This window comes from Harmonia axyridis, chromosome 1 (assembly GCF_914767665.1).
Source record: "Harmonia axyridis chromosome 1, icHarAxyr1.1, whole genome shotgun sequence".
NCBI lineage: Eukaryota > Metazoa > Arthropoda > Insecta > Coleoptera > Coccinellidae > Harmonia > Harmonia axyridis.
In genome coordinates this window covers 56496521-56522965 of record NC_059501.1, presented here as the reverse complement: position 1 = coordinate 56522965, position 26445 = coordinate 56496521, and the positions used below count along the sequence as shown (strand labels likewise).

The following is a 26445-nucleotide window of genomic DNA, read 5'->3' as shown; positions in this document are numbered from 1 at the left end:
CAGAAATGAAAATAATTGAATGATTTAGTCGATGAGCCCAAAATAGTAGGTGTCTCTGTTGGACAACGGATTGATTGGGTGTGGAATCCTTCACCTCCCAACTATAAATCACTCGCTAACCATCCCTCTCGAAATATATTTAAAAAAAATTTTTTCCAGGGAATCCAGACTAGATGAACAAACATTATCTCATCTCAGGATCAGAGTCATAAATCCCAAAACAAGGGACGTCTGTAACCGGCTACGTCAATACATAACAAATCATTCTTCAAAAGGTATATGTCGTAGATCAGGGGTGGTGGTGGTGGTGGGACCATCCACTACGGGTCCACTCGAACTGAAGAGGTAAGATAAGTGGTGCATCGGGACTTGTTGGGACAGAAGTTGTGAAAGATATATCGCAGAGCGTGGTTTATGGGGGTGAATAAATGGTTTAATTTCCAGTAATTCATTACGTGGAGTGCCACGCCGCTGGTCGGAGAATCGAATTGCATAGTTGCCGAATACGCGTCAATTTTTTCCCGCGTTCATTCGAAAACAAAACTTCATTGAACTACATTCAGCAAAAAATGATTCTTTATTGCACTGGAGATTAGTGTAATGAAAATTTTATTGCACTCATTTGCCATTCAGCTTTTTATGATCATGACAAACAAGTATTCAAATCAACGCCATATTTAGTCCATTTTGTATTATGCGCTTTGAACAATTGCATATTTGAATCGTATTTATTCCATACTGACAATAATTTTGTGCGAGTTCTTTAAGAATGTTGATAGCACTCTATGGTTTTCATCAAGTTATATACTATTTTTAATATGTAATTTAGAAAAATGTGAAAAGAAACTTTGGTCCAGTGCTACAGCTTTTGGTCGACTATTTTTGTTGTATCTGTTACCGATTTCGAGAAAAAATTCAAACAATTCTCTAGTAATCCAAATTATTATAAAGATCGAGTTAGTAAGCTCTGATGAATAAATTAATTTTAAGTTTTGGTACTTACTTACCTAATCTATAGCCACGATTAATAAAGATTCGAAAACACTGTATCTCGAAAACAAAGTGTTCCCGGACCCATGCTTATTGACTTTTTTTTCAATTATCCTAGGAATTCCTTATTTTCCTTTGTACCTCCAATTCAGGGACCCCTATATAAGATTTTTCTCTATTTCAGAATGAACTCATTACAGCATTGTTTTCAGTTATATTTTTCGTTTTGCAGTTGTTTATACTGACTTCCAATCCTATCAAATTTCAACAAACGTCAATAATTGTCAATATAATATAATTTGGATTTAGTGAAATGATTTGCAACATTTTTCGCAATTTCTCTTAATTCTGGTGGTGTTAAATCGATTTCGTCAGACATAATTCACGAATTCAATGCGTAATTATAAATTATTTCAAAATTCGAAACGCTCGGTTCATATTCGAATTCCGTAATCCGTCAATTTTCGTAACAGTCACACCACCTGCCAAGATACAATACAAAAGTCACTAGGCGATATATATAATCTGAATTTTTCATTAAATTTCGATAATATTTCACAAAATTTGACTGAAGTAGAGAAAATATCGTCGAAAACTCGCTCCTTCGTCGTTCATTTTCGAATTTCGCATTCGTGTTGGAATAGGAGCCTATTCTACAACTTGTTTTAGAATATACTATTGCACTTGTATAGTTTGGAAATGTTGAAACTTTCCTCAGAACGACAGTCCTAATCGTGCGTCCAAAATGATAAAAAACAGCAATAAATCTCATCGAGATGCTGCAGGTTCCGACGCCTCACATTTGGGACGCCGTAATCCGTTGGACATAAAATTAGAAATATTCTTCGTGATATATTTATATGTTCGCGTATCGCGTGTCCCGATCGAGGTCAGTTGGGACTTCTTTTGATTTACGTACGCGACGTGGATGTCGCGTTGTCCTAGGTCTTGTACTCCGCAATATTTACGAGATACGAGCCATCTCTTTCCGTCGGCGATATTGAAGAGGAACGTACCCTTGCACAGTGAAACGCGGTTGGTAGCATTGACGATCACAGAGCGGCGTTCGATTGATTGACAGTTCTGAGGCTTACCGAATGTGTTACTGAATGATTTTAGAACAAACAAGCCACATGCCTAGTGGTGTTAGATGTTGAGAGAGCCTTCGACCGAATCTTGCACGATCAGATTCACAGATGGCGGTGCTAGTATTAATTCCATATGATTTTTAGTTAGTACCAACCTTCAAACGATACGTGTCAAAATTTGACAGCAGTCCGACCATCAGCTTGTGAGATATTTTGTTGTAAGTGTAGCTACTTTTGTTATTTGAAAAAAAATTTCGTGTGCTGGTAAAATATTGCTTCGTGAAGGGAAAAAATACATTAGAAGCAAAATGTTGACTTGATGAAGAGTTTCCGGGGTGTGCACCAGGAAAATCAACAATCATTGCTTGGCATACTGAGTTAAACGTGGTGAAATGAGCACCGAAGAAGGCGAACGCAGTGGACGCCCTAAAGAAGCTGTCACCGACGTAAATATCAAAAAAGTTCACAAGATAATTTTGAATGATTATAAAGTGAAGTTGATCGAGATAGCAGACATTGTGAAAATATCGTATGATCCTGCTCATCATATAATTCACGAATATTTGAACATGAGAAAGCTGTGTGCAAAATGGGTGCCGCGCGAGCTCAGAATCGATCAAAAGCAACAACGTGTTAATGATTCTGAACAGTGTTTGAAGCTGTTCAAGTGCAATAAACCTTAATTTTTGCGTCGATATGTGACAATGGATGAAACATGGCTCCATAATTTCACTCCGGAGTCCAATCGACAGTCAGCTGAGTGGACTGCACACGATGAATCGAATCCAAAGTGAGGAAAAACACAAGTCAGCTGGCAAAGTTATGGCATCAGTATTCTGGGATGTGCAAGGTATAATATTCATTGATTATCTCCAAAAGGGCCAGAACATCAACAGCGATTATTATATAGCGTTATTGGATAGTTTAAAGAGTGAAATCGTTAAAAAAACGGCCCTATTCGAAGAAAAAAAGATGCTGTTTCATCAAGACAATGCGCCGTGTCACAAATCAATTAAAACAATGTCAAAATTGCATGAATTGGGCCTCGAATTGCTTCTGTATCCACCGTTTTCGCCATATATGGCCCCCAGCGAGTATTTCCTTTTCCTGTTCTTAGAACTAAAATGAATGCTCGCTGGAAAGAAATTCAGCACCAATGGAGAAGTAATCGCCGAAACTGAGGCCTATTTGAAGCGAAACATAAATCGTACTACAAAAATGGTATTGAAAAGTTGGAAGATCGCTATAATCGCTGTATCGCCCTCGGAGGCAATTATGTTGAATAATAAAATCGAATTTTGGCAAAAAATGTGTTTTACTATGGTATACCGGGGACTTTTCAATTGGCCTGTTAGTTGTCTGCAACCATGTTGAAGATGTGTTAAGGATGAAGGACCAACTAGGCAAGAACAGACATTGGTTAAAGCTAAATTATATATCAATATCAAAAAGAAGCCATAGGTATACAAGCATAGCAAAAACCACACGAGTTACAAACTATAGAGTCAAAATATTAATAAACAGATAGATAGATGCTTGGAACTTTAAGAACAGGAGGTTAGGTTAGGTTAGGTTTGACCTTTTATGAGGTAGTTCGTCCATGAAAATTCCCCGTACTCACTAAAAAAATTGGCAGTTGTGTGCTGAGGCCAGTCCTGGCCTGTGCACGATCAGATGGATTGTCAATTACAGATTGCGGACAAAATCATGACTCGCAATTAATTAGCTCTGTCCGCGGTAATTAGCAACGGGAAAAATGTCATTTCGCGCGGATTAAGACGGATCTCGGAACGGTCCGTTTTTTGACACCGATCAGCCGTCAACGGCACACAAAGAACCAGTTGCGGTTGGTCAGAGTATACGTCAGATCGACGGATCCCCTCGTTCGATTGAGATATGGAATAATTTCGATTAATATTTATATGTCGGATGCGTTATGTCACACCAGGTGTATATGTTAATTGGGATAGCGCAAATAGCGGTACATATCGCCGAGAAAATCAGTCGATTTTCAGATTAGAGAATGCGAACGTCGATTGACGTTTTTTTTTTCTATGGTCTCAGCTGTCATTCCGAGCTGGATTTTTTGCTAGGTTGGAATGATGTTGTTACCGGGCGTTTTAATATGATCCTTTCTATTTGAGAACACTCAATTAGTTGATCGATATTTATTTCGATGAAGAGCAATGGTTTTTTTATCTTTCCCGAATTGATTAGGTATCCAAAATCGTAACAAAATTGAATCAATAAATGTTGTGTCACACTGTTTGAACTTACAATGATTCATACTCAAATGAAAATCAATTATTAGTATTAATATTATATTTGAATATCCCAGAAACTAAAGAAAGACTGAGCATATTTTATTTGATGTCATCAGTATATAGTTTAAGAGAAAATATTCTTACGAAATGACATATCTCGTGTAGGAGTGTTTCTTTTGATGATACAACACCTCAATTTTAACTAAGTTAACCTTAATCTAGCCGTGGAAACCGCAATATAATCCATATTCCAACACGAATACGAAATTCCAAAACGAGCGATGAAGGAGCGAGTTTTCGAACGCATGAGTGTTAGAATTGCCTTCTGCAACGAGTATTAGAGGATATTTTCTCTATTTCAGTCAAGTTTTGTGGAATATTGTCGAAATTCAATAAAAATTTAGATTATACATTCTAGTGACTTTTGTATTGTATCTTGGCAGTTGGTGTGACTATTACGAAAAATTGACAAATTTGAATCGTACCTACGTTAAGAATTTTGAATTAATTTATAATTACGCATTAAATTCGTGAATTATATTTGACGAAATCGTTTAACACTACCAGAATTAAGAGAAATTGCGAATAATGTTGCAAATCAATTCACATTATCTAAATTATATTGTATTGACAATTGACGTGTGTTGAAATTTGATAGGATCGGAAGTCAGCGTTGACAACCACAAAACGAAAAATATAACTGAAAACAATGCTGTAATGAGTTCATTACAGCACTGTTTTTGGAACTGTGATGAACTGTACTGTAAGATACTGAAATAGAGAAAGAATTGTAAGGTATTGAATTTTCTATCAGAAATTTTTTGAGTGGAGCAGTTGAATTTCTGTTCAAAATCATCAAATCTTGCTATTTAGATTTTGAAGCAAAGAATATTCAAATGAGATATTATAAACCACTCGTGTTTATGATTTTTTTTTCAAGTCTTATTAAAATTTTAGAAGCCGATGTGGCAAGATAGGTTACATCACAAGTATTGCCAACTTAATGAAGTCAATCCAAAGCCACATCTAATTTTCTCTTTTCAATGAATACCAAGAAAAAAACGATTTCACGCATGGTGAATGTACGAATCTAGGGTGGGTCTTTTTTTTTCTTCGAATTCAGCAACGGCCCTGAACGGCGAAACGTAGGCGTGAGTGGCATCGATCCATCAGGATTCCTCCAACAGCGAGAGGTCAGCAGGATTGCGCCGTGAACGAAGGGGGTATAAAGAGCAATAGACAGATCTACGTAGAATTTTGATTTACGAATGGGATCGACTTCAGATGCACGTCTCGGGGCAGATGGGAACCAATGAGGAATGAGGAGAGAGAGGCCGGGAGCCCTCCCCTGCAGCAGGCAGCAGGAGGAGACGACGACGGCGGCGCTGAAAAGAGCCGAAAACTGACCCAGTGCCACGCGATATCCCGCACAGTTAGATTAATATGGAGGAATCGGGAGAGAGACCCCGAAAAAGTTAATAAGTAGAAGATTATTCTTGAAAGAATCGTTTCGCGGAACTTCCTCCTTTATTCGCAAACTTTTTTAATGTTTTTCACTCCGCCGGAATATGAAGGGATAGACTGGGATTGGATGTAATATTATTCATTTGCGAATAGCGGGGGGCGGCACTGCCGCATTGTGATCCCGAAAATGGGATGCGAATCAATATCGCTCCTTCTTTATGGGATAACGATCTTTTAACGCTCGATGTCTTCATTCCTTTCATTCCTCCTCCTGAATGTTCCAGACACTGTGGTAACTCTCGTCTGAATTAATTCAGATCTACGACTGTCACAACAGAAAAAAATTAATTAAGCGACCTCCTCTTCGATAAATATGTAAAAAAATCATTTTCAGAATATTCTAGGATTTATCGCATTTTAATATTTTAACAACTGGCAAACCTTTGTCATGAAAATAACAACAATACAACCTCAACTTCGACCTAAGTACGTGTTGATGCATGAAAATATACAGGGTGAATCTTTGACTTGTACCTGCATATATTTCAACTGAAGATTCCTGAGGTCAAAAGAAACTATTTTCCTTTAGTATTTTTCCGATTCGGTTCGGTTGGAGAGATACAGGCTGTTGAAAATCCATAAAAAAATTATAATTTTTAGTTTTATCTCTCAAATGGAATGTAATTTGAAGGAAATGATTTTCGGAATATAGTTTTTTATTTATGTGATGAATCTATAGCGAATATAAAATTTCATCAAAGTCCGGTCAACTCCAGAATGCCTGCTATACTAATTGAGAAAAAATCGAATCGGTAAAAATATAGTGAAGGAAAAGAGTGTTTCATTTGACCTCAAGAATATTCGGTTGAAATATGTATATATACAAGTGAAAGATTCACCCTGTATAGGAATTACGCGTCGCGGCATTTTCGACTATTGATCAATTCAAATGACGCAAGCCTTATGAATAATTTGGTTTTTGACCTTCTAGTCTACCTGCCCCTATAGTCAACTAACCCCGATCTCCCCTAGTATGTCAAAATTTATCAAAAATTGGTCAATTAGACATAAAATATTCATTATTCATACAAATTTATCTAATCGTCTTAAAATTAGGTCCCTTCCGAAATAATACAATTATTAACACATTTTTCAAGGCGTTTTATGGAATCGACTTCGGTACTCGTCAATTCCTTTTATTTTTTCTGAATAAGAACGTCTTCCTCGCAATGATAATTTGAGTTTTAGAAAGAAAAAAAAATCGGTCGTATCTATATAATCAAGGTACCTAATACCTACAGTAAGGATTTGAAGAATTTCGTCTTTGACGAATCATGTAAAATTTTCAGCGGTTAGGCACTACAAATTTCATATGCAATGCTGAATTTAAAACAGTGAATAAAATGCCAGATGGCGCAGAAATTCGGCGGGAAGTTAGGACAATTGTGCCAACTAAGCGACAAAAATAATATGGGCAGGCTTTTTAACTATGATCTATTCCTGATATTGTTTTTACATAATGTATTATCGAAAATTGATATGTTTCGACTTAAATCTACGCGAAGAAACATAATTGAAAAAATAATTCATTTCTTACAATACTAATTATAGTTGGAACTGATGTTTCTCCATTTATAAATTACAATGTTATCGAAAATCGAAAAGTAACTATATATAGAGTAGATTCTAACGTAATGCTGTTCTACCCATAGACTGGATTGGGATCCTCGATATATCTCGGAAAATACGATCGGCCAATCTACAACTCATTTGGATTCGATAAAACTAGAACAACCGGAGGTGGGGAATCACGTTGTTATTGATGAAAATCGTGACCGTCACGTATCTGCTCATTACAACAGATTCCGAAGTCTACCTGCAGGATTTCATTGAAAAAAATTAAAACTCCGATTGCATTGAGATTGGAATGGCGGATAGTAGTTACCCGCTTCGCGAGATTAACGATAGATGGCACCAGCTCTTAGGTGTTGGTTGTGTTAACGAATAACGCGAGGCTCGCCCGAGAATTTGAATGATACAAGTGCAGATCGAATTCGAAAATAGCGAATAAATTCGAACTTCTAAACCAAAGAGTCGAATTCCATAAATGTCGAGACTAACTTGCGTCGTATACGCAGACAGCGCCACCACGCGTTTAATACAAGCCGTAAAACGGGCCCCGGTAGTAAATTTATTAATTCGTTTTCATCATATAACAGTTTTAGAGCCCGAAGTTTATGTTTTATTCCTTGATAACAGAATTGGGTGAGATGTTGAATTATTAGGCGTTTGGCGATAAACGCTGTACCTATTGAACCAATCAACGTCGCGATTAGTGCTTTAATTGTCCGATTGCTATGGTTTTACATTCATCGATAACGGGAGAGCGTTAGTGGGAATAGATGCGTAATTCGAAAATTATTAAAGTATGGAGGACTATTCTTTTTCACACGAAATGTAGTACCTACTCTAAAATCACTTCCATAACGTAGCAAAATTTGTATATGTATTTTGTTTTGCATGTTTCAACGGCATAGCTATCCATTGATGAGATTAAAAATTGAATGTCATCTCATCCAATGTACTGTTCACTAATAAGCTTTCAATTTCGAATCAAATTGGTAACCACGTGTTTATTTTATATTATAGAAAGGAATTGAAATCTTTCTATCAAATATCATTGTATACTTTTAATCTCATTGTTTCATATTGTGGAGTTTTAGATTTATTAATTTAGTTACAATAATCTGATGTAATGAACTCATTACAGCATTGTTTTTAGTTATATTTTTCGTTTTGTGGTTGTCTACACTGACTTCCGATCCCATCAAATTTCAACACACGTCAGTTGTCAATATAATATAATTTGGATAAAGTGAAATTATTTGCGACATTATTCGTAATTTTTCTTAATTCTGGTGGTGTTAAATCGATTTCGTCAGATATAATTAACGAATTCAATGCGAAATTATAAATTATTTCAAAATTCGAAACGTACGATTCAAATTCCGTAATTTGTCAATTTTCGTAACAGTCACACCAACTGCCAAGATACAATACAAAAGTCACTAGAATGTATAATCTGAATTTTTCATTGAATTTCGACAATATTTCACAAAACTTGGCTGAAATAGAGAAAATATCGTCTAATACTCGTAGTAGAAGGCAATTCCAACACTCATGCGTTCGAAAACTCGCTCCTTTGTCGCTCGAATATCACATTCGTGTGGAATCACAACGTTTTGGTCATTAAGGGCAGTCGTAGATAAAACGTTGTACTAATACATCATGTGATAATGCATCTTCAATATAGGTACATATCCATGTGCTTATGATGCCTTTATGTCACTTGTCTTCGTTTAGTAAATAAACATTAACTTAGAGATTTTAAGGGTTGGATGATTTATCTCTCGAAAGATTACAAACATTTAATAATGGATATAATAAACCAATAAAACCGAACCTCCGAGTATCAGGATCTTTTTCAACTGGAAAGACCATCAAAAGAAGGGGAAAGCTATTCTATGACAGTACAGGTCATAGAGAGCACGCAAACAAGAACCAGAGAAGAATAATATTCTATGGCGGTATACGTCACCGAGTGTCAAAACAGGGAAAAAATCGTCGCGTCGTCAGCGGCATCGCGATTATTTTCGCAATCAATCTCGTCCCGCGCGTAGCGAAAAGCGACGTCGAATCTCGCCAAGGGGGACGGAAAATGCACATCGAAATATGCAAATGCCAGCTGGCGGCGGCGTCCGCCCCAACCGTCGATGGTTGCCGTCCTCCCTTCGGACGGCGGCGGAATCTTTGCTTGATTTAGTAATGTTTGCGAGATGGCAAGATGATTCGAAACGGTGAATTTTATCGCATGGCCATTTGGAAGATTGCAGGCAAGATGGCGAGCCGCCGGCAGGGGCGGCGGGAGCCGTGCGGCGCAGGCGCACCGGGGCGAATCTATTTCCGAGATGGCCCTCCTCTCAATTTTGATGGACATCCGAACGACCGCGCCCTCATTTCCGGAAACAAATCGTGCCTTTATCACCTCGTCATCGCGACTCTAATATAAAAATATCAAACTACAGTTTTATGCCGTTTTTAGGATCTCTCTCCTCTCTCTCCCGGCATCATCGCGGAACAGCCATAAAGATGAACTTCTATTAGATCTTTACTATCCCCTTACTTGATTTTTAAGGGTTTCGCTCGGTTCGTAAAATTAATTTTATCATTCTCCGACGACTCTTCCCACGCTTTCCTCCTTGTTTATGTCGTACCCGATGTGTTTTTCTTCACCTTAAATCAATCGACACGTTCTGTCGAATGTCCCTTTTTTTGCCTTCAGGGTTTTTTCGTCCCTTTTCAGTGGGAATTCTACGGAATTGGTGGGAATATTTTTGATTTTTTTTAGAGTACGTTTATACAGCTTTTGTTTATGGTATTATATTCAGCCGTTTATATTTTTTTCTACGTCTTTTTGAATAACTCGAAAATTCCACTCAAGAGGCATTTTCCACAAACCATCTTGATAGACGTAAAGTGGTTGTCAATTCAATAAACATTTTTCTCTATTTTAATATTGTAATTATTCCATTACAGTACTAAAAACAGTGTTGTAATTAACTCATTACAGCATCGTTTTCAGTTATATTTTTCGTTTTTTGGTTGTCTATACTGTCTTCCAATCTTATCAAATTTCAACAAACGTCAATAATTGTTAATATAATATAATTTGGATATAGTGAAATGATTTGCAACATTATTCGCAATTTCTCTTATTTCTGGTGGTGTTCAATCGATTTCGTCAGACATAATTCACGAATTTAATACGTAATATTAAATTATTTCAAAATTCGAAACGTACGATTCAAATTCAAATTCCGTAATCTGTCAATTTTCGTAACAGTCACACCAACTGCCAAGATACAAAACAAAAGTCACAAGGATACATAATCTGAATTTTTCATTGAATAATATTTCACAAAACTTGACTTAAATAGAAAAATTATCGTCTAATACTCGTTGCAGAAGGCAATTCCAATACTCATGCATTCTCACATTGCGAATTTCACATTCGTATTGGAATAGGAGCCCATTCTGCTACTTGTTTTAGAATTTTTTTTATCAAACTAAAATGAAATTTTTCGAGAATATGTGAGGGTTTGTTCCTACAAAAGCATTATGTAAATCAGTTTCAATCATTCTCGCTTCGACTCAGTGAAATTTCGAACTGAAAGCATGACTACAAAAAAGCCGTATTGAAAGTAACAACAGTAAAAGATCAAACATTCATGACCTTGATGAAGTTCTTTCTCTTGGCATAATAAAATATTTATTATCCGGGAAACATAGATGTCATTCTATCCACAACCATAATCGGCAGTGTTCAACCCTTAAAAAAAATTTAGGCATATTTCATTATCCCAGACAAAAGGAAAAGCCAATGAAAGAACATCCTGGTTTTCTTTTCTGCGATTCTGGTTGAACAATAATCCAACAAACAATAAGGGAACCCAAGGATTGTGTACCGACGTAGAATGGAAATCCGAAAGCTCAAGTCCAATGTCCTCCGGAGGCCCCATCTTAAAACAATAAAACAAATCTGTTTCTGATGTTCCAAAGGATGTCAAGTTAGCAGCGGGAGGTAGGGTATTTACCCTTTATCAACAACCCTCCGAACATTCTTCGACAGCGATGGTCTCTAATATTCCCTTCAGATTGTTATTGACGACTTAATAATTCATTGAATTACTTATTTATTTCTCTATGTTATTATTTAATTTTGAGGGTAATCCAAATTTAGATCGAACGATCTACTTCTTAAGTTTGAAAATTGAAGGGTAAGTATAAAAGTTTTGTTTGTGACAAACAGGACAATGAATTTCTGTAAAACCCACCGAATTTAGTTCACTAACTTCGGACCTTAGCGTTTGGGACCATTCCCGTCTCAAAATTCTAAAATTACAAACGTTGTGACGAAATAGGTAGAACAAACGCTCAGAAATAAACACGATTGACGATGACACTGGTGGCGAGAGTCATTGATGACATTAAAATAATCGATTCAATAATTGAGAGCGATGCTGTTAAATATCGAAAATTATGATAAAAAACGATAATAGTAATAAATAACGGCAAGTAAAAACAAAACGTCTGAGATGTAAGAATAAATTGCCACCGATGACGGTACTAATTTGAATGAGATTAGAAACCTATAAATCACGTCTCGATAAATGAATTGAAAAACTTAATTTATGGGTACTCTAGCTGCCGCGATGAGAACTTAATTACCCACTGGGAAATTATACACTTAATCGAGATATAAAACCTAGCAGGTCGGCCAGAAAAGCAACAATATTTAAGGAGTTAGATGCGTGAGATTCTGAATCAAGAATCCATAAGGTTTCAATTTTACCGTAAACATAGTGACGTTCAAAATCTTAATCCACAAAAAAATCCAGATTGCAATTTATTAACTTCATAATTATAAATTGATGAATTGAGACGGCTTGACATATTTTTTGATTGATGTGTTTCATCTGAAAAAACTATGAATGAATTACTCTAAAATTTCAGCAATTTTATTTTGACGCTAAGCTATGCCTCATCACATTTGCAATTCTAGTAAATAATCCTAGTACCTATCTTTGATAGCTTGAAACGATATCTATTATGTCAGAGTTTCGGCATACTAGATCGATTATTTTATCAATGTTCATGCTATAGTTAAGAGAAGAAGGTTCAAGAAATTTAAATGCTGAAAATCGAGAAATAATATTGAAACAATCATCTACCAAAATTGATAGGACGTATACCTTTTGCTAAAACGATACCGAATACAATTTTTTTTAGGACAAACTCTTAGTTTTATAACTTTTCGATTAACTTCGGTTCAAAACGAAGCTAATTTTATTTATTCATTTCTATTTGATTGGACATTATCTGAAATTAATGGGGAAAAATAATAAATCATAAGTTGAATTTGTAGTGCTGTTCCAATTGTAAAAATGATTTGTTTTGTTGATTTCCAAAGATAACTACAAATCAAAAATTATTTTATTTTCATCAGAAACTCTGTGAACACCTGAGGTGTTCACATGAAATCTAAAAATAAGTATTATGAAGTTTGAAAATAAATATTATTCCGAGTAAAATTATATAAAAATAAATACTAATATCAAGCAATATTTAATTTTATGTTATACATTTTTCGACGAATCCAACTTGCTTTTGATTTAATTCCTTGATTTTTTAGCCATGGAAATTAACGGATCGGTTTCCCAAGTAACAAAGATTTTTCCTAAATTAGAAATATAAATCTTCATACCTAATTGATATTCTGAATTATCGGCGTGAAGTACCTACCAATCTAAATACTTACTTCAAAACCAAAACTGTCAGAAATAATCGTTTTGAAAGACTGCAGACTCATCTAATTTCTACTACGTTTTGTTTAAAATTCAGATGGCTTCAAAGACAAGAAAAACGAAAGGAATCTCCGATAGTGGAATTGCCAAAAACCGACCTCTCCAAGACCGTAAAGAAACCGCACGCTAATGACGTGTGTAAAACGGACAATTTTCCGATTTTATAGAAAGAGAGCACATAACAATCCATAAAACCCGGTCTGCATTTATATGATACGTGAATGATGTCCCGGACAGATTTTTGTTGGGTAGTAAAAATCAGCTGATCAGATAAAGTATTCAGGGGAGCATAATAAAAACATTTGAGGTTCTGTAATAGCCTACATAAAGTGACGTTTGGAGGTGGGTAAATTTCCAAGCGGGCCGACAGCAGCGGCAGACAGCTCGACAGCTCTGACAGCCTGTTGCGAGGTCCGTAAGCGGAGATCTTCAGCGGCGGTTGAGGCGATTGATCATCCGTCCTTCCGGTCTGTTTGACGGATCCGACTTTTTCGACATAGAAGTTGACATTGTTCAGAATAATCAGTGAAACAGGCGATCTGCCATGGCGGTATATCCCCACGCCAATTCCATTCCAATACGTTAGAGCAGAAAACGAGAAAAACAAGCTGCAAGACTCCATCCGCAAAGTTCCTATATCCCCGACATAAACTACGTTTTTGCAACGTTCCAGAAACGATGATTCTGCAGAGTCTTTTCCCCCCTGAGACCCTGAGTTACTGCGCTTCGAATTCCTCGACAGTTTTGCCGCAAAAAGGCTATGTTGGGGAAAATCAATAACGCTCCACGTCATAGGCAGCCCGCGCACACGATGGGCTGACACTAGATATGTTCTTCCTTCCTTCAAAGAAAACAATACACCATCCGACTCCTCGCCAACATTAAGACTACGCCTTTTAGGGAACGGTTTTGTATTTTCCTTGAAGGACTAATTTTTGAGTACATATCGGGCGTTCCTTGATGATTTGATAATATCGTGATGAAGTAGACGACTTTTGAAGCCATTTTAAGAAAAAACTTCATATGAACTTTTTTTTTGTCATTGTAAACCATAATTTTTGTTTTGAGTTATATTTAGTTTCCGAATGTTATTTTTTTTTTTTTTTTTAAGTTTGAGTTTATAGGTATTCGTACCTCTACTCTTATTGTAACAATAATAATAATAATAATAACTTTTGAGATAGTAAAGTTTCAAGAAAAAAAAATATTTTTCCTATAAACACAATGATGGCTATTGCACATATTTCTATGAAATTGGGTTCGCGTTTTACTGCACCCAGATACATTTTCTGATGTATAAACAATTTTATTCGTTTTTTCCAAAAATATTCAATGCTAAACTCATACAGACGCCACTAATAAAAATGAAGAAACTTTTTGAACATCAAAAAATCTATATTTATGCAGTGAAAACGAGTACCGAATTTCATAGAAATATCTGCCATAGCATCATCATTGTGTTTATAAAAAAATTATGTTTTTTTTTAAACTTTACCGTATCTCGAAAATTATACGACATACGTTCCTATGAAGTTTTTTCCATAAAATGGCCTAAAAAATCGTCACTTCGAATATTAGCAGTACATTAAGAAACACCTTGTATTCACAATGAGCAAGTAACGAACGGAAATGAAGCCAAATAACAAAAACAAAATTGAATCCTTACAATTTTATATCGTTCTGTATTTAATTGCGAAAAGTATTCAAAAAAATAAAAAGAAATAATCATTGAAACGAAATTTCAATTAGTCTATCAATGTCAGTTAAGTATCTACATTCTCTTTGAACAATTAATTCGAATAATTACCTCATAATTTATGCGTTTCATGTTCACGTTTTTTAGAAAACGAAATTACATTTTATTTGTTTCACGTATAAATTTCCTTATTATCAAATCTCAACATAGAACGATTTCAAGTTCATTATTAGGAACAACAAATGAGAATGCACTAATATACAAGATGTGTCAAAAATTCTGAAGTTGATTCATTCATTAAAATTCTGTTGTTCGTATTAAATTTTTCCTAACACGCCTTTTCTTCTGAGGTCTATCAAAGTTATATAAGAATTTAGGTGTTATAACTCAGAAACGGTGCGAGTTCAAAAAAGTTAATAGCGCATCAATTTCTGAAGTTTTTACCACTTATTTGCTAAGAATCTGAAAATATAGATACGAAAGAACTATCAACAGAAATTCAAGAGTTTACACCAAAGCCAAAAACGAATGGTTGACATAATCTAAGATATTCGAGGAAAAGAAATCTTGATTTTTTCATTGAATATCATTTATGATCCAATTTCTAGACACCTAACAGAGGTCGAATAAAATAGGATAACTTAATTGCACCGTTGCGACTGAAATAGGTAATTTAATATTTTTTTCAATGAAACTGATTTTATCTGAACAGATCTTATCTCTGTATCAGTTATTTTTAATTGACCAAAATAATACTAGTCGTGGATGAAAAAAACCTTAATGAACATGTATTGAAAATTTATTTCGCTCTGCCCTTTGGATATTGATCCCTCATAATAATCATTTAACCGCAATCATTGACAGTAATTATTTTTCGTATTCACTCTTCCAGTCAATATATTCTCGTTGTCAGACCGTGGTCCTATATGTCGTGATCTCTTCCCATTTCTAAGCATCTTGTCATAAATACCCACTTTTTAACACCTGATGGGGTAATAAATTTGGGCGTCCCTTACGGTAAACCAGGGGGTTGGATTTTCGGGCATCTGAATCCGGAAATTGAAGGTATAAATAATTATTGCTCACGTCACGTTGGGAGAGAACAATGATGCCGCCCTAGTTGAATGTTGATATGATGGATATCTTGGGAAGTACAGGTGTTTGCGTTTTGGTCCATGATCTTGGTACTATATTGAGGGGACTACTCTTCCTTTTCAACTTGTAGTAATTGTTTGGAGGCTGTCTAGAACTTTCATCCCTCAATCACCAAAGATAAGAATACCGATAGGAGTTATACAGTTATATTTTATGAAATTGTCGATTGCCACCTGTCATTCTGACCCAACACTTTTCAATTGCGCTAAAACGTTTTTATTCGATCGATCTGATGTACGTCTCTCGTCATCACCAAATGACGGCATACACTTAATGGACAAATAACAGCCAGGACATGCAATACACCTGTTAACCGTATCCCTAAGGACCCACGTCGTTCCCCTAATACGCCTGCTGTCTCTAAACAGATTTTAATGCACTCCCAAAACAATGACACGCACCCTGAGCTCTGCCAGCACCAGCCGCAGTGCACTAATAAATATTTTTACGGCCCGGATGATGACTTGGCTGGATGAGCCTGCCAGCAGGGGCAGACTGAGGTGCAGAGGCGCCCCCATCTCCATTGAGGAAGAGGACCACCGGGATGTCATTACGCTTTACGACTGTTTGGCTAATAAATTCGAGAACAGTACGTACCGGGAGTGTTTGCCATCAGGAGGTTAGCGTTTTTCTCGTCATTGGAAAAGTTGATTTTGAAAGGGAACCTTCAAATGAATTTTGCGAAGTGAAACTATCAAGCATTATATCGATCTGTTCATCAGTAGACAGTAGATAACATTTCTGGAAGTAAAAAGACGAAAAGCACTATTGATTCTGCTATATAAAAAAGCGAAAAGCACTTTGCTATAAAAAACTTTGAGTTTTTTGGATTATGTAGACACAATCCTGTCAGAATGCACTAAATGCTGCAAAAAGCAGATTTTTGCAACCAGGCATTATTTCGATCTGTTCGTCAGTAGACTATTGATAGCATTTCTGGAAGTAAATTGGCGAAAAGCACTTTTGATTTTGCTATAAACACTTTGGGTTTTAGGATAATGGAGACACAATTCAGTCAGAACGCACTAAATGCTGAAAAAAGCAGATTTCTGCATACCAGGTGTTGTATAGATCTGTTCGTCAATAGACAATTAATATCATTTCTAGATGTGAAAGGGCGAAAAGCACTTTGCTATAAAAAACTTTGGGTTTTTCGATGATGGAGACACAATTGATCCTAAAAGCTGCAAAAAGCTTTTGGATATTAGTCTTTCAAGACTCTAGATATGGCCGTTCTATCTAGCTAGAGGAATCCTCAGAATACCATGGTAAGGAATAGTGAAAAATGCAATGTCAAGGAGGTGAAAAAAGTTCCAGAACTTCCAAGTGTCAAACATTTGTAAATGAAGCACTTTATGAGGAAATGGCAAATTGTTCAAACCCTAAAACAAGGAAAATAATTTCTCAGAACAGCCACATCATTGATTCTGAAAACAATCAACAATATTATAGAACAAGTTGTTATTCAAAGGAGGAGAAAACTATTTACGAATACCTACCATTTGATATGTTACACAAGAAAATCGATAGTGATGTGATGTGATTATTATCGACAATGAGGCTGAAACTAGAGGTACAGTCAAAATAGGATTAGTAATCGAATTTAGAGCCACTGGATATGCTAAAAGGAGATTCTTTCTTCAACTAGGTCTCGGTAGGTGTTACTTGATACGATTTGAAGAAGAGCTTCCTCCTGGAGGCGAACCGTCCTAAAACGAAAACCTACGTCTGCGTTCCGTTCAAAATTCACGCGGTTCATCCAGTCAAACCGCCAGGAAGAAATGGTGATAGATTCTGGCGATGCGAATAGATTTTCCCGCTTTTATTGTAAACCCGCTGAAAATTTCAGGACACGTAGTAGATGCAGTAGTTGCGGATCATTTGTTTATTTCCCCATTCGCATTAATGGAATTCCGAAATGGCCTTAAATATAACAGTTCAGAGGGACGACGAGGGGGGGGGACACGTCGAACAAAGTAGGAACAGTAACGTGTTGCAATTCTTACATCGGAGGCAGACGTGTCGGGAATACTTGGGGGATATGATAAGAGATGGGATCACGTAATCTATTTGCGGTGGATCGGTGGTGGAACGGGGCTGACGTGCGCTGGAGACCAAAATATGGATGTCACACTAGTCTAAGAACCGTTAATAACTTATAACACATCCACCCTCAATCATACAGAGAGATTCTGTATCTCTATACCAGCAAGACTGGGGGTGTTGCGTTCTTCTTCAGAATACTCAACAGTTTACTATAGGACCAAAGAAAAATTGGAGAAAAGTCACTTCACCAATGTATGAAAAAGCTAATACTTTGATGATCATACTGGGGAAAATTGAAAATGACTAGATAAACATCCAATCACCTAAGAATCCTTTAAAATTTAGACAAACCTCTTATATTTTTGTGCTAATCGAATGACTTAGGGAGCACTTCAACCTATCCAGTTCATGTTAAAAGAGAATAAACTAGCAAGCTGATGGATCTACCTATTTGGTAGAGGAAAACCAGTCAATAGAGCTGGTAGATTTATAGATCCACAGAGACGGTAGATATGTACTGTAAGAGGTGATATTATCTTTTCAGATAAACTTTGCATATCATGACAAGAATCATCAAAATACCTAGAAAATTTCAGTTGTGAATATGTCTTGCATTTCCGATAACACATTGGAACAAGAGTATAAATAATACCAAGAAGGATTGAGAATATTTCCTTTGCACAACACGATTATTGCAATGAGCAGATTTTATTGCTTATATAATAAATATCATTATTACGTTTTCATTGATATTGATGTTCAATTAGAATCAGTCAACATTGACTTCCAATTCCAATAATGATAGATAAACGATGTATAGGAATTCGAGAAAAGTGAATAGAATCTCTGAAGTCATCCAGTACAGTAGGATAACCTAACCTAACCTCAACTCATAGAATGTCATAGAATTACTTTATATGAAGTTTTCTTTCTTCGAGACTACATTCGCAACTCAATACGACGATTTCATCGACACGAAACAAAAAGCCACGAACAAAAAAAACACACCATCGTATCTTTTTCCCGATCGCCAAGGGGATATAGCTGTGGCGGTGTGTATAAAATGAAAATTCATTGGAAATAATGGTGACTAACGGTCTATAAAAGCGGAGAACTGGGTATTCGAGGGCGTCCAGGTGTAGAAGAGTTCTGCAAGTCATCCTCTAATGCAGCCTTAAAATATTTTTTCACGTCCAAAGAGTTTACTGCTCTATTTTAGGAATATAACGTAGGCGCAACGGCTCTTTACGAGGGGACTTTCAACTGTCAATAATACGATCGGTTTTTGATGGGCGTTTTGATAATCTCTTATGTTCGGGAAAGGCTTGAAGGTAGAACCGACGAGGCTGTATGCACTACACAAATTAATAAATGATTTCAGGTTAGACTCCTACTGGACTTGTTAGTCTGGTTAATTTTCTTACATCCACGGTATATAAACTGTAATGTATATGTATGTCACGTTTGCATTAATCTTAACCTGTATGAATTCTTCAAAAATCGATCGATTTACTTGTATTCATGTGAGATTTCATCACATTCAATATTCACCTGATTTATATTAAGATCTCAAACGTAAAGTAATGTTTACTTATCTTGAATTATTTATTCGTTTTCAAGGTAAATAATTGTGCGACTAAGCTTCTGCCAATTGTCTACACAATCCCAATTTGTGAAAACCAAACCAAACACAAAATTCGAAAACATTTCGAATTCATATTCGAGGGACTCTTAATCTCATGTTTCGAAATTTCGAATCAACAAAAACGGGGTTATAGGATGAATTTCGCACTTCCCTCGATCCTCGGCGTCATTATTCGATGTCTGAAAACACTTCAACCCAGATAATCCAGCGACGTGATTCAAGTAACTATAATTAACTCGAAATATCCAAGTTACAGATATAGAATGCTAATGAGATGGGATCAGAAGAAGGCACTGGCGTCTCGAAAATACTCCACGGTTACGGATCGGCTAGACGGAAGAACACGAGTTTGGATCCCTACATCTTAGATGTCACGAAAAAAAATTTTTTATCATGTGTCATTTCCTTCCAAATATTTTGATTCTAGAGAGCTAGACTAATATTGCTGATTTCTAATTGAAATGTAAATTTTTTTTAAGGATCATAAGTTCTCGAAATCGTCAAACTTCCGCAACATAATCCAGCACAACTTTCGAGAATATTGTAATAATTCATTCCAAATTTGAAGCTTAATATCAGCAGGAGTTTAGATCAAAATGATATCGACAAAAGTTGAAAAATCTATAAAAACCGTGCGATCTGTTTGCAAGATAAATGTCTGTTTCTGTATGACCGTCTATTCGAATTATGTATTTTGAAAACTGCAGAACATTGGACCAAAGAAACTAAATGACAGACAGAAGAATTATACGCAATTTTTACATGTCCCCAACATGGTTAGATTACGTTGTCGGATTGTGATATATTTTCAAATCCACAACTCCACTATATCGTTATGAATGTATATTATATTGAATGAAATATATTAATTTGAGTGATTCCCGATTAAATATGAAAATTTGAATATTTGGAATCCGATATTTTTCCTAATTGTCGAATTTATAATAAGTAGAATATTTATTATTTTCTGTATATAACTGCTGAAATCCAAGGTTTGGCAACTTTTGCTCTCCTAGTGTCATCGGTTGTTTCACGTCGTTTGGCGCACTTGAAGTTTGTTTTCTGTATTTCTGATATATTTAGGTATTTATTTCAATATATTTTGAGTTAATATGAAACGTAGATTCACTATGGGACATAAGAAATGCGTTCTTTGTGAAGAAACTCGCGAATTGAGTGAAATATCGTATCACTGTAATGTTTTCACTTCCGCGCGCTTCATGTCAAAGTTGAAAGTTCATATTGGGGACAAAATTTGCTTAATGAAAATGACATATGCTCCCTCTATCTATATGTTTATTACTAGGAGGACTATTCCTTTAAAAGCGTTTTTTAAATTCCGTGAAATAGAGTTCGTTCTTTAAAATTCCGACAAAAAGCAACGATAGATATCCACTTATCAAATTGCATATTTCAATCTTGTTATGAATTATTGGTGCCTGAACGGTCTAGCTAGAATTGAATATTCCATAGAGCGGCAGATCTCTTCCCGGTCATGGCCGCCCATCTCCCGGATCGTATTCCTGCGGGAGGGGAGCGCGGCGAATTAGGGGAAGACGAACGGGAAATCAGAAGTGAATCTGATAAATTACCAGCGGGCTAATCTGAAAATTACGAATTACCGCCCGGATTGCGACGTACCGATAATCAAATCCGAAGCAACCGGGGTCCCGAGATCAAATTTCAATAAGCCAATAACGTATTCGGATACAAACTCCACGTCGGCCTGTCTGGAACATCCGAATTTCGAACGGGATCGACTCCTGTCGAAGGTGAGCGGAAGGAATCAGAATCAGATCTCCATTTTGTTCAAGGTCCGGAATTTACGTTCCCTACGCCTCTATTTTCATTTCTCCTATTTTTCTGTTGTCTGTTCGGGAGACTTTCCTCCCTACTTCATGTCACTTTTTTCTTCTATTTAGTTCTTTGAAAGAAGTATTTCCTCTTATCTGTCATTCTTATTTTGATTTGTAGTAACTTTCTTACTTCCTTATTATCGTGCTCTTTCAGCGTCTCTATTGTCTTCTTTCTTTGTTTGTTGACTATTTCTTCAATAGTTTCAATTTTCAGTTATTCTCTGATTCGTTCGTTGGTTATAAACCATGGGGCGCCAACCGCTGTTCTGATTACTGAATTTAGCGTACTTTGCAACTGATCCTTATAATTGTCTTTTGTATTGTACCAGGTAACTCATGCATACGTAATGCTTGGTATTAGCACTATTTTTATTATCTTCTGCTTGTTTTCTAAAAGAAGTTTACTTTTAGAGTTGAGCAGCGGGTACAGTCTCCCGTGCAATTGCCTTGCCTTTTTTCTGTTTTCTTCTATCTGTTTGTTGAAATTCATTCTTTCATTCGGTATTACTCCCAGATATTTTGCTTCCTTTTTCCATTCTATCATCTAGTTTTCTATTTTTACGTTTCCAGCTTTCTCTTTCTTTACTGTTGTTCCTCCGAAGTAGATTGCAACTGTTTTCGATGTATTTACTTTGAATCTCCATTTCTTGAAGTATTCCATCAGTTTATCTAGGTCTATCTGTAACTAGTGATTGTTTTCCGCATTCTACTGAGATAGAATATGGCAGTGTCATCTGCAAACTGGGCTATCTTGCATCTATTCATTTTCGGTATGTATGCCATGTATAAGTTGAACAGAAGCGGTCCTATCACCGATCCTTGGGGAACTCCGGCTTCTATTTCTCTGATCGTTGACCTGGTTCTATCGATATTCACCCTAAATTTTCTATTTGCCAGGTCAATCTGAGAGCGGAAGGACAGGAAGCGTCGAAGAAATAGATGCGGCCCAGCAGCCGTATTTCATCCCTAATTATGGGAACAGGAATATAACTTCCTGGGATTTGTTTATAACAATGTTTCCGGCGAAACTGTATGGACCGAACGAAAATAATTGGACCGATTGTTCGGAGGGGCTCATATTCATGGAATAGTCGTTAATCAATTAGTTTAATTGCGACTGTATATTGTTGGTATTATCCTAATTAACGTGATTATTTTCGTTCTGTCGGATTTGATGTTCGGCCTAAAACGCTTTGTTCGCGCTCAACTGGCCCACTCCTTTGTTCGCTAGCTGAAGAAATATGGGAAAAATTGATATTCGCCATTGTTTACGATCGGGGATTTACTCCGTGCTACTATCATAATAGGAATGTTGCGTTATATAATAAAATCAAATGAATTTAGGTTTTCCACATTAAAGGCCGTTTTTGAAATACTAAAATAGCATTTTCATCATCTTATTTCTCGAATTCAATTCAATAAAATTGATTTAAATTATGTTAATTCTTATCGACTAGCACGTGACTGCGAACTCTAATAAGGGGAATTTGACGTCATAGCACTGAAACGTTTAGAACATAGACAAACTAATCTTATCTAGAACTAGTTTATCTACGGTTTAGAACGTCAGATGATATAATCAAACCGACTTGACTGTCAATATCAGCTGATATGAGTTCAGTTTGACAGACCGTTAGCACTTGGTGACCATAGATACTCTAGTTAATTTGTCTATGTTGGTGACTATTATGCAGTGACGTCACCATAATACCGTTTCAGCGGGAATTTTGAAAACTTTTTTTTATTTACATATTTTTTATTGGTACTCTCTATATTTTTCCATGAAAATATTTTTTTTCGTGTTTATATAGGGCTCATCTACAAATTAAAAGCAATTGCATGATGAAGACAACTCCCTTTTTCACATACACTCTATACACATATTATAAACATTATTTATTAACTGAAGAAATCAGAAAATACATCACCATAATTTTCAAAGTGATATATCCTAGTTCATTTCATCAAAATCCTGTCAAAAATTGCAGAATCCGTTAACCGTTTCATTTTGAATCATATTATTCTCTTTATCCAGTTCATCTCAAACGAATTTTTACATAAAATTCTTAATAACAAAAATAAATAATACGAAAAGTAACTACAAAATAGACTACAAAGGATTGTTGAGAAGAAATAAAATGCAATAACATTTCACATACTACGATTCGCTAAGAGGAACTATAACATTGAACTAGCGATATTACTTTCGGCGAAAATGAACTACACTAAAAAAAACACTTCCAAATATAAAGCCGGAGATTTTTTAGACTATTTATTCGAAAAATTTATTTACAAATAATTTAAGACTAAACTAAATCGAACTAAAAATTATTTAAATACCTGTGGACCTTAGAATAGTAATGGTTACCGTTCTGGTAATTCCACTTACCCATGCCATCTGTAACAAAAAAATATATATAAGTATAAAACATAACTTGATTTATCAGTTATAATAAATAACTCTTTATTGTGCATTCTAATGACGATAATTAGAATTTGACTAAATACAACAAATGGATAAGGAACCATTAAGTGGTTATTTCGGAAAATTATATTTAATTGAGTTTCTCGGATTATTTGTTTCATAAACATCTAGTTGGCTATAGATAAATAACCACGGTTGGCTTGATTTACCTACGTCTTTCCGGTACATTCATTAGATTACATTGTAGTTAATGAAGTTTCCACTCCAAATTATGCAGTTCATTTGACGAGAGAAATTTGATGTTGATTATATCAATATTCCAGAAATATATCAAAACTGGTATATTTATTAATTAAACGAAATCAATGGTTTCTCTGATACGACAATCTTCATTATAACTTCAGCGACAAAAAAATTAAAGAAAAAAAGGATTAAAATCGAATGGTCTCCATTATCGTTCGTCCGTCGATATTTTCGAAATGGATTATAACACAATAAATCCATTATCTATCTGTCATTTTATGCAAATTTCTGGCCGTATTAATTAACGCCAGAATATTCGGACTTTATGATTTCCATGGTCAGAACTGTAAAGTTAATATGTGTAAAGTCACTTGGATATAATGTGTTCAAATTTCTTGTTCAACAAATTTCATTGCTAATTTTATAGCCCATACACCCATTCGTGTTACAACTCATTTATTTTTTACTTCTGTTGTCTTTGAGCTTAAATACCGCAGCTGTGGTTTTTATTTATTTCCGTTAATTACGGCACAGCTATTTAAATTTGGACGGGTATTGGTTTCACCGGCGAATCTCGAGGGTTATTTCTTGTACTCGAAGACGGGCTGGAAGTGATGGCAGCTTCCAGAGTGGCTGAATAGAGGCTATTTCTAGTAACTTTCATTACAACATCAGATATTTGTGAGTTTCTGATGTCATTCACATAAATAACACTTATGACTATCTGATGATATTCACATAAATGACACTTATGGCTATCTGATGAAATTTACATAAATGGGACTTGTTTTCCAGATGATGACATGATTTGATTTTAAAACATAGAGGCAGATGAGGTTTTCATTCGAGGATAAAATTCCAACGAAATAATCAGTGAAATGAAATTAAAAGAGCTCCGAAAATAACTCAGATGAAGTAAGCATTCCTGAAAGCCGAAAACCTCACCGCCGAGGCCCGCTCCTAAATGAAGATTTCCCACGGAAAAAAGTTGGATTTTTTCTTAATTAAAACATGTCATCTCCAGATGTCGAAACGCTCCTTAGGGTACGAGTGTAGGCCGAAATGGCGTTCGTATCACCCAAGGCATTTCATTTTTCTATTTGTGCCGCAGGACCGGTCCCGCCAGACAAAGATGGACGATCGACATTCCTGCAGATCGACTGTATATCACTGAATCTCAAACGGTGCACTGCGTGCGCCAAACGTCGTTAAGCTCACGGCGAATTTTGCTAGACGTATCGGAAACGCCTTAGAGATGTCAGATCAGTGTCACCCAATGACTGACAAGTGACAGATGTCAGTCATTTTTCGACCCAATAAAAATCATCAATAGTGCCATCTATCTCTAATGGATTAAAAAAAACCTTATTTATGAGAAATAACATGTCTGCATTATTTTTGGTTTTGGAATATAAAAAAATTAATTTTATTACTTATCGCTATGTTTCCTCATAATTTTATAATTTTAGTAATTTTTCATAATCCTGGAGACAGGAAGAATTTGAGATGAATATCAATTGTAACGAATTCTTCTGTGTTCAACGATTTCTTCATGAACTTCAATTGCATATTTATGATTCTTGTTCTGTTCGAATTTCATCTCCAAATTTTGAATTGAATTTTATTGTGGATATTTTTAGATTGAACGTTAATGCAATTTCGAAATGATATAGTGTTCCTATTATTTCTATTCGATCTCAATTTCTTGTTATAAAGAATTGATCCTACAGACACCTGAATAAATTCAGTGAAGGAAGCAGAGAATTATTGATTTTTTCCAGAATCAGGGCTGAATTGAAATTAAAAATAACAAATTCAACTCAGACAACAAGAATTATCTCACGGGCGACAGTAGGTCTCATATTAATGTAATTATCGGCAGACATAAAGGTTAAAGGCCTGCTTGATGAAAAAGACACAACAAATCTGAAACAAAGATAACTTCAACCCACCTAATTTCGACGTGAACGTCAAATAGAATGTGCCATAGAGACCGATGTGTGGCTGTGTCCCCGCGTCACCACCGCAGATCATCGATCAAGTCAGCACATCCGTTTGAGGACCGCTGAGTCGGTTTAATGTGAAAACATCGTCGCCAGCCGCGACTTCCAAAGGCTATTTCAAAAATGCGTTTGTCGCTCGCGAGAAA

General features: G+C 35.8%; 1 protein-coding gene across 7 annotated transcripts in view; it reads right to left on the bottom strand.

Annotated features, from left to right (window-relative positions):
• Positions 1–26445, bottom strand: part of LOC123671710 (homeobox protein homothorax) — a 232707-nt gene that overhangs the window by 59809 nt on the left and 146453 nt on the right. For all 7 annotated transcript variants that reach the window (XM_045605697.1, XM_045605692.1, XM_045605691.1 and 4 more), the window contains one exon: positions 24018–24026. In XM_045605697.1, coding sequence (XP_045461653.1) covers positions 24018–24026 — 9 coding nt within the window. The remainder of the gene's footprint in view (positions 1–24017; positions 24027–26445) is intronic.